The sequence below is a fragment of the Gorilla gorilla genome, chromosome 15 (assembly GCF_029281585.2).
Source record: "Gorilla gorilla gorilla isolate KB3781 chromosome 15, NHGRI_mGorGor1-v2.1_pri, whole genome shotgun sequence".
NCBI classification, from domain to species: domain Eukaryota; kingdom Metazoa; phylum Chordata; class Mammalia; order Primates; family Hominidae; genus Gorilla; species Gorilla gorilla.
In genome coordinates, this window is record NC_073239.2 from 122,269,503 (window position 1) to 122,282,734 (window position 13,232).

Below are 13,232 nucleotides of genomic sequence, written 5' to 3' on the forward strand. Positions count from 1 at the left end.
CTGTGGTCTCAACACTTTGGGAGGCCGGAGCAGGAAGATCGCTCAACCCAGGAGTTCAATACCAGCCTGGGCAACACGGGGAGACCCATTTCTTTCTTTCTTTTTTTTTTTTTTTTTGAGACGGAGTTTCGCTCTGTCACCCAGGCTGGAGTGCAGTGGCGTGATCTTGGCTCACTGCAAGCTCTGCCTCCTGGGTTCATGCCATTCTCCTGCCTCAGCCTCCCAAGTAGCTGGGACTACAGGTGCCCGCAACCACGCCCGGCTAATTTTTTGTGTTTTTAGTAGAGATGGGGTTTCACTGTGTTAGCCAGGATGGGGGGCGACCCATTTCTACAAAAAAAAAACTGAAAAAAATTAGCTGGGTGTGGTGGCACCTGCTTGTGGTCCTACTATTCAGGAGGCTGAGGTTGGAGGATCACTAGAGCCCGGGAGGTCGAGGCTGCAATGAGCTGAGATCGCGCCACTGCACTCCAGCCTGGGTGACACAGCAAGACCCTGTCTCAAAAAAAAAAAAAAAAAAAAAGAAGCTAGAACAGGCCAGGCATGGTGGCTCACATCTGTAATCACAGCACTTTGAGACGCTGAGGCAGGAAGACTGCTTGAGCCCAGGAGTTCAAGACCAGCCTGGACAACATAGCAAGATCCCATCTCTACAAAAAAATAAATGAGCGGGGTATGGTGGGGCATGCCTGTGGTCCCAGCTACTCAGGTGGCTGAGGCAGGCAGATCGCTTGAGTCCAGAAGGTGGAGGCTGCAGTGAGCTGTGATGCACCACTGCACTCCAGCCTGAGCAACACGGTGAGAACCTGTCTGAACAAATAATAAAATAAACAGAAGCTGGAACAGGTCGCAGTGGTGTCTCCTTGTGGGGGCTAGAGAGGACCTGGCAGGGCCACAGTGAGGTGCCTGCTGATATGAGAATCCAGAAGAGAGGCCAGGGAGAAACGCAGGACTCAGAAGAGACCCATCCTGGAATAAGGGGGCTCTGAGCAGCACTGATGAGCCAATTCTAAATTCTGCAGAAATCTGGCCCAGGCCTCCCCAGGCTGAGCTCAAGGCGCCTGCAACTCCGACCCTCCCTCAGAGTTCTTTGTTTTGTGAGCAGTGTGTATTCTTTTTTTTTTTTTTTTTTTTTTTTTTGAGACGGAGTCTCGCTCTATAGCCCAGGCTGGAGTGTAGTGGTGCGATCTCGGCTCACTGCAACCACCGCCTCCCGGGTTCAAGCGATTCTCCTGCTTCAGCCTCCTGAGTAGCTGGAACTACAGGTGCGTGCCACCACGCCCGGCTGATTTCTGTATTTTTACTAGAGATGAGGTTTCACCACGTTGGCCAGGCTGGCCTTGAATTCCCGACCTCAAGTGATCCACCCACCTCAGCCTCCCAAAGTGCTGGGATTACAGGCGTGAGCCACCGCGCCCCGCCTGTTTTTTCTTTTTTTTTTTTTTTTTTTTTGAGACGGAGTCTGGCTCTGTCGCCCAGGCTGGAGTGCAGTGGCGCAATCTCAGCTCACTGCAAGCTCCGCCTCCCGGATTCACGCCATTCTCCTGCCTCAGCCTCCCGAGTAGCTGGGACTACAGGCGCCCGCCACCACGCCCGGCTAATTTTTTGTATTTTTAGTAGAGACGGGGTTTCACCATGTTAGCCAGGATGGTCTCGATCTCCTGACCTCGTGATCCGCCCGCCTCGGCCTCCCAAAGTGCTGGGATTACAGGCGTGAGCCACCGCGCCCGGCCCCCGCCTGTTTTTTCTAAGCTTTTGAATTAAGATCACCATTCTGTGTAGCCCCTGGCATGCTGGTCTCCAGCACATGCTCCCTCACCAACTTTTACTTTAGAAAAAGAAAAATCTCACTATATTCTAATTAGTGTATATAATGCTTTTAATAAATAACTCATATAATACTACATTAGAAAAAGGACAATGATCAAAGTATAAAAAGCCAGCTGGGTGCGGTGGCTCACGCCTATAACCCCAGCACTTTGGGAGGCTGAGGCGGTCGGATCACCTGAGGTTGGGAGTTCGAGACCAGCCTAACCAACAAGGAGAAACCCCGTGTCTACTAAAAATATGAAATTACCCAGGCATGGTGGCACATGCCTATAATCCCAGCTACTCAGGAGGCTGAAGCGGGAGAATCACTTGAACCTGGGAGGCACAGGTTGTGGTGAGCCGAGATCGCGCCATTGCACTCCAGCCTGGGCAACAAGAGCGAAACTCCATCTCAAAAACAAATAAATAAAAAGCCCCTGAAGCCCCACCTTCCAAGAATAGGGGACGCCGTACAGCCTCCATTATAGCCACGTTTCCCTGCCTAGGTACAGTGGGCGGCAGGCGTGCTTCTGACAGAACAGGGCCACAGTGAGATGCCACGTTACATTACAGTGATGATTTCGATTCTGGTTGTGTTTTACGCAATCTCTTCACTCCTTGACCCATACCCATCAGCTTGCACCACAGCACACTGCAAAGCTGCGTGCGTCAGCAGCAACATGCTCCACCTGCCACCTCTGCCCTCCCTCCTCCATCACTCTATCTTGCACCCTCCAGCCTCCCATACCCTCCTCACACCCCAGGACCTCTGTTTCCTGTCCCTGTGTTGTTCTCCCTGTCCCCCAACACCACAGTCACCCTCCCTGGGGCCACGCTGCTGCACCTGCTCTGGAAGCACCTCCTGGCTTCTGCTTGCCTCACACCCTGGTGCGTGCACACTTGCAGGCACACACACACAGGACTCATGTGGACAGTGTGAAACCTCAGAACACTAACCCATGGGGAGGATGAAAGAGGAAAGTGCCACCTCTGGCTGAAACTGCCAGGATGCCCTCTACTTCTAAAAACATTTGGTATTTTCCATAGCGCGTTTCTATAACAAAAAATATGTGCTAGTTCCCGTTAGCTGGAACTGACATGTGGAAGGGGCCAGGTCTTGTGGGGCCTGGCCAAGACTGCCCCCCTGTGGACAGCAAGGGAGGACCTGCGGTTCCACCAGAGCCAGAGGAGGGCCAGAGGCCACAGGGGCACCTCTGAGCTCCGACAAAGCCAGCAACACCCCATACCGCGGAACAGACAGAAAGGTGGGCCAGGGGCCCTCCATGTCCTGAAAGACCCAGCACAGCACTGTCCATTTCACACCAGGATTCTTCCAACATGAGAAAGCAATAACCTTTAATATTCACGTGCTCATTTAACTTAACTGGGGGCGGGCTCAGTGGCTCATGACAGTAGTCTCGGCATTTTGGGAGGCCGATGTGGGTGGGTCACTTGAGGTCAGAAGTTCAAGACCAGCCTGACCAACAGGGCGAAACCCCGTCTCTACTAAAACATACAAAAAACAAAAAATTAGCCAGGCATGGTGGTGTGCTCCTGTAGTCCCAGCTACTCGGGAGGCTGAGGCAGGAGAACTGCTTGAACCCAGGAGATGGAGGTTGCAGTGAGCTAAGACTCTGTCAAAAAAAAATTTTTTTTTAACTGGAGACTTTCTGTTGCTGCTGTGAAACTTCCTTTTTTTAAGAGGCAGTCTGGCCGGGCGTGGTGGCTCACGCCTGTAATCCCAGCACTTTCGGAGGCCAAGGTGGGTGGATCACCTGAGGTCAGGAGTTTGAGACCAGCCTGGCCAACATGGCGAAACCCCGTCTCTACTAAAAACACAAAAATTAGCCGGGCATGGTGGCACATGCCTGTAATCCCAGCTACTTGGGAGGCTGAGGCAGGAAAATCGCTTGAACCCGGGAGGCGGAGGCTGCAGTGAGCTGAGATTGCACCACTGCACTCCAGCCTGGGCAACAAGAGAGACACTCCATCTCAAAAAGAAAAAAAAAAGGTGTCTCACTCTGTCACCCAGGCTAAAGCGCAGGGGCACCATCACAGCTCACTGCAGCCTCAACCTCTCGGACTCAAGGAATCCTCCCACCTCAGCCTCCCAAATAGGCGGGACCACAGACATGCGCCAGCATGCCTACCTAATGTTTTCTTATTTTTTGTTTTCTTTGTTTGTTCTTTTGAAGACAAGACAGAGTCGCCCAGGCTGGAGTGCAATGGCACGATCTTGGCTCACTGCAACCTCCACCTCCCGGGTTCAAGCGATTCTCATGCCTCAGTCTCCCAAGTAGCTGGGATTACAGGCGCCCACCACCATGCCCAGCTAATTTTTGTATTTTGGGGTTTTTTCTTGTTTTGTTTTTTTTAGTTTTTGTAGAGACAGTTTCACTATGTTGCCCCCGCTGGTCTCAAACTCTTGACCTCAAGTGATCCTCCCACCTTGGTTTCCCAAAATCCTGGGATTACAAGCATGGGCTACCAAACCTGACTGGAAACTTCTTTTAAGGGGAGACACCTGTAGGAGGCCTGGCTGGCTGGGCGGTAATGGATGGAGAGGAATTCAGGGGTCCCACAGGTGAGTGCCCAAAGGAGGCTGGACCAGACCGCAGTGCATCCCTGAGAGCTGGGGACGGGGACCCGGGAACACAGGGCGTGTGCCTACTGGTGGGGCTGGATGCAGCAGCATCAGACATCTGGGAGGAGCACTGACAAACAGGGCCAAGCACGGCAGCCCACACCCCTTCCCACGTGCAGCCCCTTCTCAGGCGCAGACCCTTCTCAGGCGCAGACCCTTCTCAGGCGCAGACCCTTCTCAGGCGCAGACCCTTCTCAGGCGCAGACCCTTCCCAGGTGCACACCCCTTCCCAGGCACACAACCCTTCCCAGGCGCAGACCCTTCCCAGGAGCAACCCTTTCCCAGGCCCACACCCCTTCCCCAGGCCCACATCCCCTCCACAGGTCCAGACCCCTTCCCAAGCCCAGGCCCCTTCCCCAGGCCACTGCGGAGGAGCTGGTTTTGTAGTGATTACAATTTGGTTACGGAAAACAGGACGTGTGTCACGCTGCAGGCTAACCAGCAGCTTCCTCCCTCACCCAGATGGCAACGGGACAGAATTCACCCGTTTCCTGAGAGCAGGCACCTTCAGCCACAACTCAGGGTTCTGGGGGTCATGGAGCAGAGGCAGAAGCCTGGAGCCTTCCACCCTGAAGACTAGAGCCCCGCCAGGAGGCCAGGCGCACGCTCGGAACCCCAGGCCGCAGGGAGAGGCCAGGCGCACGCTCGGAACCCCAGGCCGCAGGGAGAGGCCAGGCGCACGCTCGGAACCCCAGGCCGCAGGGAGAGGCCAGGCGCACGCTCGGAACCCCAGGCCGCAGGGAGAGGCTGGCCGGTCACATCCTTCTCTGAGGCAGAGGGAGCTTCCCAGCAGGCGAGGGCAGCTCCACCACCTATGTCCCTCTCCAGGGCCAGCGCCACGTGACATGCAGCCATGTCACAAAGTAGGTCCAGCTGCATCGTGACCCCAAACGGAAAACAGCAGCACGCACGGACACCCCAGCTTCAAAGTTCTAACTGTGAAGCCACTGAAAGTTGTGATTACGGGAAATGCTCCCCACCCCCACAAGTTCTGGCGACACTGAGGTGTGCTGCTCCTTGCACAGGACGAGGAGGGACCCCTGCAAGCAGGAGCCCAGGATGCCTGGTGTGTGGGCGCCATCACCATCACCTGCTGGCAGAGGGAAGCCTCAGGGCACACACAGCGCAGGACACTGATGTGGGCTCACAGGGAAGCCCCGCCTTGCCTCGGTGGAGCAGACGGCCTCCTCAGGGCACTGCCAACGGCCCCCAACTCCACCGTCCGCCTGGCCCCTCCAGCCACGCTGAGCCTCAGTCCTCACCCACCCTTCTCTCTGCACAGTCTCTGCTCGGGTGCCCCGGGACGCTGGAGCACCAGTGTGGCTTCCCCCGCGGGGCCTGGCTTCCAAGGTCAGGACCCTCTGGGGACTCTCCTGAGGCCTCTGGTCACCTGCCCTGATGCCTTAGTTAAATATTCCAGAGTAAACTGCGAAGCTGTGTCAGGCTTAGTTCTCAATTAATAGGCAAGACACCTAGGAAAGACAGTGGCCTTGGGACTAGAAAACGACAGCTCAGAGAGAAAGCTCAGCTTTCAAGATGAAGCTGGAGGAAGGGGCGGCTGGGGCCTACTTGTGTGCCAGGGAAACTGAGAAGCCACCAAGGTTTCCAGCCCCCTGTGATCACCACTGTGACGAGGGAGGGAGGATGCCAAGTGGGCACCTAGAGAGCCTGCCTGGGAGACAGAAGGGCTGCCCAGAGCAACAGATCCCCTCTCTCCTCCCCACTCTCGGCCCAGGCACCACCTGCGCCGGTCCCCAGGGGCTAAGAACCCGCCGCCTCGCAGCACTTCCCCCAGGACCACCACAGTTGGTTGCTGGGCCTGCCCCTCCCTCAAGAGAGTGTGCCTGGGCTCAGAGGCGTCTTGGGGCCACCTGACAGCGCTGGCTCTGAGCTTGCTCTGACAGCACCCGGGTGACAGACTTCCAGCTCTGCACTGCTCCACACCACCATCCTCCCCCAGCAGGGCACAGTGAGGGCAGTGCGCTGTCACCAGGCCCGGATGCACTTAACACTGTGCCTGCCCGGGAAACCCTGCGTCTGCTGCCATGACAACTTGCTTTCATTACTGTTGTTATCATCCCAACAGACATCCAAGTCTTGGCAACTGTGACACAGCTGCAAACTCTGTGCCCAGCAGTCCTAGGAAGATACCCAGGGAGTATGAGCATGGAAGACGATGGGGAGGGAAGAGCAGGAGAGAAAACTCAGTGAAGCCCAAGCCAGTTCTTAGAAAAGATCAAAAACATGGATCAACTTCTAGCAAGAGAGACAAAGGGAAAAAAAGACACAAAACACCAACATCTGAAAGGAAAAAGGAGGCCACTGTGGACCCCGCAGATATCAAAAGGATAAGGGAATGCTTCGAACAACTCTCTGGGCAAATTCAACAACTAGGTCAAGTGGACCAGTTCCTCAACACAAGCGGCTAATTCACCCCAGGTGAAACACAGCATCTTAAATATAACTAGAACCTCAGTGATGAAAGAAGCCGAAACCACAGTGCAGAATCTTCTGAGAAAGAAAGCTTTGGGACCAGATGGCTATGCTGGTGAACTCTACCAAACATTTCAGAAAGAAAGAACACCAACTCTACATAATGTCTTCCAGAAAATAGAAGAGGAAACGTTTCCCAACCCATTCCATAAGGAGCAGAACCCTGATACCCAAGACAAGGACGTTACAGGAAAAACTACAGGCCAATATCCCACACAAGCATCAGCAGGAACCCTCAACAGAACATCCGGCGCTGAGCAAAGCAGCTCATGCCGCTAATCCCAGCACTCTGGGAGGCCAAGGTGGGAGGATGCCTTGAGGCCAGAAGTTCGAGACCAGCCTGAGCAGCAAAGCAAGACCACATCTCTACAAAAAAAAAAAAAAATTGGCGTTGGCTCACACCTGTCATCCTAGAACTTTGAGAGGCCAAGACGGGAGAATTACTTGAGCCCAGGAGTTCCAGACCAGCCTGGTCAACATGGCAAAACCCCATCTCTACAAGAAAAATACAAAAATTAGCTGGGTATAGTAGGACGCACCTGTAGTACCAGCAACTCAGGAGGCTGAGCTGGGAGGGTCACTGGAGCCCAGGGGGTTACGACTGCAGTAAGCCATGACCACTGCACTCCAGCCAGGGTGACTGAGCAAGACCCTAGACCCTGTCTCCCCCACCAAAAAAAAATTTTTTTAATTAGCTGGGCATGGTAGTGCATGCCCGTAGTCCTAGCTACTCTGGAGTCTCAGGTGGAAGGATCTCTTGAACCCAGAAGTTCCAGGCTGCAGTGACCTGTGATCACACCACTGCACTCCAGTCTGGGCAACAGTGAGACTTCGTCCCAGAAAAAAAAAAAAAAGCTGGGTGCGGTGGCTCACGCCTGTAATCCCAGCACTTTCAGGGGCCAAGGCAGGTGTATCACTTGAGATTAGAAGTTCAAGACCAGCCTCGCCAACATGGTGAAACCCCATCTCTACTACAAATACAAAAACCAGCCGGGTATGGTGGTGGGCTCCTATGTAATCCCAGCTACTCAGGAGGCTGAGGCAGGAGAATCGCTTGAACCCAGGATGGGGAGGTTGCAGTGAGCCCAGATTGCGCCACTGCACTCCAGCCTGGGCAACAGAGCGACACTCCATCTCAAAAAAAAAAAAAAAAAAAAAAAACTCAAGGAGTGTATTAAAAACTCTTAGGGGCCAGGTGTGGTGGCTCACACCTGTAATCCCAGCACTTTGGGAGGCCAAGGCGGGTGGATCGCCTGGCCAACATGGCAAAACCCCGTCTCTACTAAAAATACAAAAACTGCGGCCAGGTGCAACAGCTCACACCTGTAATCCCAGGACTTTGGGAGGCCGAGGTGGGTGGATCACGAGGTCAGGAGATTGAGACCATCTGTGTAACCCCGCCTCTACTAAAAATACAAAAAATTAGCCGGGCGTGGTGCTGGGCGCCTGTAATCCCAGCTACTTGGGAGGCTGAGGCAGGAGAATGGCATGAACCTGGGAGGCAGAGCTTACAGTGAGCCGAGATTGTGCCACTGGACTCCAGCCTGGGTGACAGAGCAAGACGCCGTCTCAAAAAAAAAAAAAACAAAAACTTAGCTGGGTGCGGTGGCGGGTGCCTGTAATCCCAGCTACTTGGGAGGCTGAGGCAGGAGAATCTCTTGAACCTGGGAGGTGGAGATTGCAGTGAGCCGAGATGGTGCCACTGCACTCCAGCCTGGGCAACAAGAGCAAGACACCATCTCAAAAAAAAAGAAAAAAAAAAAAAACCTCTTAGAACTAACAAGTAAGTTTAGCAAAGCCATAGGAAACAGGACAACACACAGAAATCAACCATATTTATATAAACAAGCAATGAAGAGTTGAAAACTAAATTTAAAAAAATTCCACTTATAATAACTCCTAATAGAGCTTAAGTACACATCTAAAAAATGTCCAGAGGGCCAGGCACGGCAGCTCATGCCTGTAATTCCAGCACTTTGAGAGGCTGAAGTGGGGGGATCACTTGAGGTCAGGAGTTCGAGACCAGCCTGGCCAACATGGTGAAACCCTGTCTCTACTAAAAATACAAAAATTAGCCAGGCGTGGTGGTGGGCTCCTGTAATCACAGCTACTTGGGAGGCTGAGGCACGAGAATCGCTTGAACCCAAGAGGCAGAGGTTGCAGTGAGCCGAGGTTGCACCACTGCACTCCAGCCTGAATGACAGAGCGAGACTCCATCTCAAAAAAAAAGTCCAGAAGCTGTATGCTGAAAACTACCCAACACTGACAGACTATATCAAAGAAAATCTAAATGAATGGAACTGTGTTCCATGGACTACAAGATTCAACATAGAAAAAATGTCAGCTGGGCACGGTGGCTCCCACCTGTAATCCCAGCACTTTGGGAGGCCAAAGAGGGCGGATCACGAGGTCAGGAGTTCGAGACCAGCCTGGCCAATGTGGTGAAACCCCGTCTCTACTAAAAAATATACAAAAATTAGCTGGGTGTGGTGGCGCGTGCCTGCAGTCCCAGCTACTCAGAAGGCTGAGGCAGCAGAATCACTTGAACTCGGGAGGCGGAGGGTGCAGTGAGCTGAGATCGCGCCACTGCACTTCAGCGTGGGTGACAGGGTGAGACTCTGTCTCAAAAAAAGAGAAAGAAAGAAAAAATGTCAGCTCTCCCTAAATTTATCAAGAGGTTTAATGCAATTCCAATGAAAACCCCACCAGGACTTTTGTACAGGTTGAACATCCCAAATCCAAAAATCTGAGATTATAAATGCTCCAAAACGGCCCAGCGCAGTGGCTCACGCTGGTAATCCCAGCACTTTGGGAGGCCGAGGCAGGCGGATCACGAGGTCAGGAGATCGAAACCACCCCGGCTAACACGGTGAAACCCCGTCTCTACTAAAAATACAAAAAATTAGCCAGGCGTGGTGGCGGGCGCCTGTAGTCCCAGCTACTCGGGAGGCTGAGGCAGGAGAATGGCGTGAAGCTGGGAGGCGGAGCTTGCAGTGAGCGGAGATAGTGCCACTGCACTCCAGCATGGGCAGCAAAGCGAGACTCCATCTCAAGAAAAAAATAAAATAAAATAAAAAATAAATGCTCCAAAACATGAAACTTTTTGAGTATCAACACGATGCTCAAAGGAAATGCTCACTGGAGCATCTCAGATTTCAGATTTTTGGATTAGGGATGCTTAACCAGTAATTATAATGCAGATATTCCAAAATCAGAAAACTCCGGTATCCAAAACACTTCTGGTCCCAAGCATTTCAGGTAAGAGTATGTGACCTGCAGAGATGCACAAACTTACTCTAAAATTAAAAAGAGAAAGGGAAATTAATAGCCACAACAACTTTGAAAAGGAAGAACAAAGGTTGAGGGACTCACAATATCTGATTTCAGGACAATATAACGGGTATAGTAAAAAAGCGTGTGATGCTGACAAAGGAAAACGGCACCTGATCAACAGGGCAGGACACAAGGCCCAGAGACAGACCTGCACGGACGGGGCCCAGTGAGCACAGCCGAGGGAGCAAAGGCCTTCAGTCTTTCAACAAACGGTGTTGAAACAAGGGGACCTCCAGATAAACAATGAGCCTCAGCCTACAAAGCACACCTTATACAAAACATAGATGGGCCACAGATTTAGGCCAGGTGTGGTGGCTCACGCCTGTAATCCCAGCACTTTGGGAGGCTGAGGCAGGCGGATCACTTGAGGTCACGTGTTCAAGACCAGCCTGACGAACATGGTGAAACCCTGTCTCTACTAAAAATACAAAAATTAGCCAAGTGAGGTGGCGCACGCCTGTAATCCCAGGTACTTGGGAGGCTGAGGCACGAGAATCACTTGAACCTGGGAGGCAGAGGTTGCAGTGAAACGAGATTGTGCCACTGCACTCCAGCCTGGGCCACAGAGCAAGATTCTGTCTCAAAAAAAAAAAAAGAAAAGTTAAAACTTCTGCTTTGAGGCCATGCGCAGTGGCTCACGCCTGTAATCCCAGCACTTTGGGAGGCCGAGGTAGGCGGATCACGAGGTCAGGAGATCGAGACCATCCCGGCTATCCCAGTGAAACCCCGTCTCCACTAAAAAATACAAAAAAAATTAGCCGGGCATGGTAGTGGGCTCCTGTAGTCCCAGCTACTTGGGAGGCTGAGGCAGGAGAATGGCGTGAGCCTGGGAGGCAGAGCTTGCAGTGAGCCGAGATCGAGCCACTGCACTCCAGCCTGGGCGACAGAGCAAGACTCCATCTCAAAAGAAAAAAAACTTCTGCTTTGAAAATCACATATACAACAAAGGGCTTGTAACTACAATCCACAAAGAACTCCCAAAACTCAACAATAAGAAAACAACCCAAATAAAAAATGAGAGTCAGGGTGTGGTGGCTCACGCTGTAATCCCAGCAATTCGAGAGGCCAAGGCTGGAGTATCACTTGAGCCCAGGAGTTTGAGACCAGCCTGGGCAACATAGAGACCCTGTCTCTACTAAAAATAAAATAAAATAAATGATCACAGCGTGGTGGCATGCACCTGTAGTCTCAGCTACTCAGGAGGTTGAGGCAGGAGAATTGCCTGAGCCTAGGAGTTCAAGGCTGAAGAGAGCCATGACTGGGCCATTGCACACCAGCCTGGGCCACAGAGTGAGATCCTGTCTCGAGATAAATAAAAAAATAAGACTTGAGCACACATTTCAACAAAGAGGATTCGGGCATGGCAAATAACCACCCTAATAAGGTTGAACATCACTAGCCAGTAGAGAAATACAGAATACCACTAGGATGAGATGCCACACACCTGTTAGAACAACCAAAATAAAAACATCGACAACACCAAGTGCTGGTGAAGATGTGGGGCAACTGGTGAGAATGCATAATGGCACAGCCACATCACAAAACAGTTCATGACAGTTTCCCATAGAGTTACACATACAGCTAAGTTCCCCAGAGAAATGAAAACGTATGTTCACACAGAGAGCTGCAAATGAATCCTTTTAGCAGCTCTATTCACAACCACCTGAAACTGACCACAGTCCAGCTCCTTCCACAGGCTGGGGTCCATCCCCAGCCCGCAATACTGCCCATCACTGAAACGTCCCCTCCGAGGCCTGCAGCAGCCTCAGTGGCCCTAGGGCATCCGCCCGGGAACCACGAAGGCCAAGGGCAGCAGCAATCGGATTCTAAGTACCAGATATTGCTGAAAACAAAACTGCAGGCACAGAGAGTGACAGTGAGGGGCAGCTTGAGGGGCCTTCTGGGCTCCCCAGGCTCTCTTCAACCCTCCCTGTGCTGGCTGCCCTGGCCCACGCGTGTGTCGAGGAAGTCCACGCACGCCACGCGGGTCCACAGGCGCGCGAAGAAGGTCTACATTCGCGCCAAGGGGATCCACACTCGCGCCCAGACGGCGCAGAACCGCGCGCCCCGACAGAGCGTGCGGTACCGAGGCGCTGGTCCCGGCCGCGCCGTCACCGCCTCCAGCCCGCCTAAGCCGCACCGGGAAATCCGCGCAGCGCCAGCCCGCGGGACTCACCGTCCAGGGACACGAACTGGCCCACGGCCGAGGAGCCGCCGCCGCTGCTCTCCACGAACTGCACCTCGGACACGATGATGTTGTCCTCCAGCACTGAGCCGCAGGCGGTGCACACGGCGTCTCCGCGCGCCGCGTCCAGCTCGATGTCCGTGCCGCCGCAACCGCGGCACACGCGGCCCGTCATGCCGGCGACCGCGCGGGCAGCGCCCGGAGCCTCCGAAGACTCTCAAGCCACCCGAGCCTCCGGAGCAGCCCGCGCCGCCCGCCCAGGCCCAGCCGCCCGCCCAGGCCCAGCCGCCCAGGCCTCGCCGCTCTCGCGAGGCCCCGCGCCAGCCGATTCGCAGCCGCAGATTCGCCCCGCGCGCCGGGGCCGCGCCGCCCGCAACGGCCGCGCCCGCGGGATGGGACAGGCACCGGGACCACGGCGGGGACGCGAGGACTGGAGCCGCGACCTCCCCACTGCGAGCGAGCTGGCCTCCCCTGCGGCGCGCCGGCGTCGGAGGGGCGACCTGCGGGGTCTGGGCTTCGGCGGAACCCGAGCGGGGCCTAGCGGAGAGCGCAGCCGGGGACTGGCGCTTGGGGGCGGGGCCACGGCGGTGAGCGCAGCCCGGGACTGGAGTTTGGGGCGGGGCCTCGTCGGTGGGCGACACTGGGGACTAGAGCTAAGGGTGGGGCCTCGCGGTGAGTGCGGCCGGGGACGGGACCCAAGGCTGGCGACGGGACCCAAGGCTGGCGACGCGACCTAAGGCAGTGGGCGGGCCCTTGGCGATGAACGCA

General features: G+C 54.3%; 1 protein-coding gene across 2 annotated transcripts in view; it reads right to left on the reverse strand.

Moving 5' to 3' along the window:
* Positions 1 to 13,030, reverse strand: part of BRF1 (BRF1 general transcription factor IIIB subunit) — a 78,534-nt gene extending 65,504 nt beyond the window's left edge. For both annotated transcript variants that reach the window (XM_019009457.3, XM_019009456.4), the window contains exon 1: positions 12,456 to 13,030. In XM_019009457.3, the coding sequence (XP_018865002.1) occupies positions 12,456 to 12,639 (184 nt within the window). In that variant the 5' untranslated portion in view covers positions 12,640 to 13,030. The remainder of the gene's footprint in view (positions 1 to 12,455) is intronic.
* Positions 13,031 to 13,232: the final 202 nt, after the last annotated feature.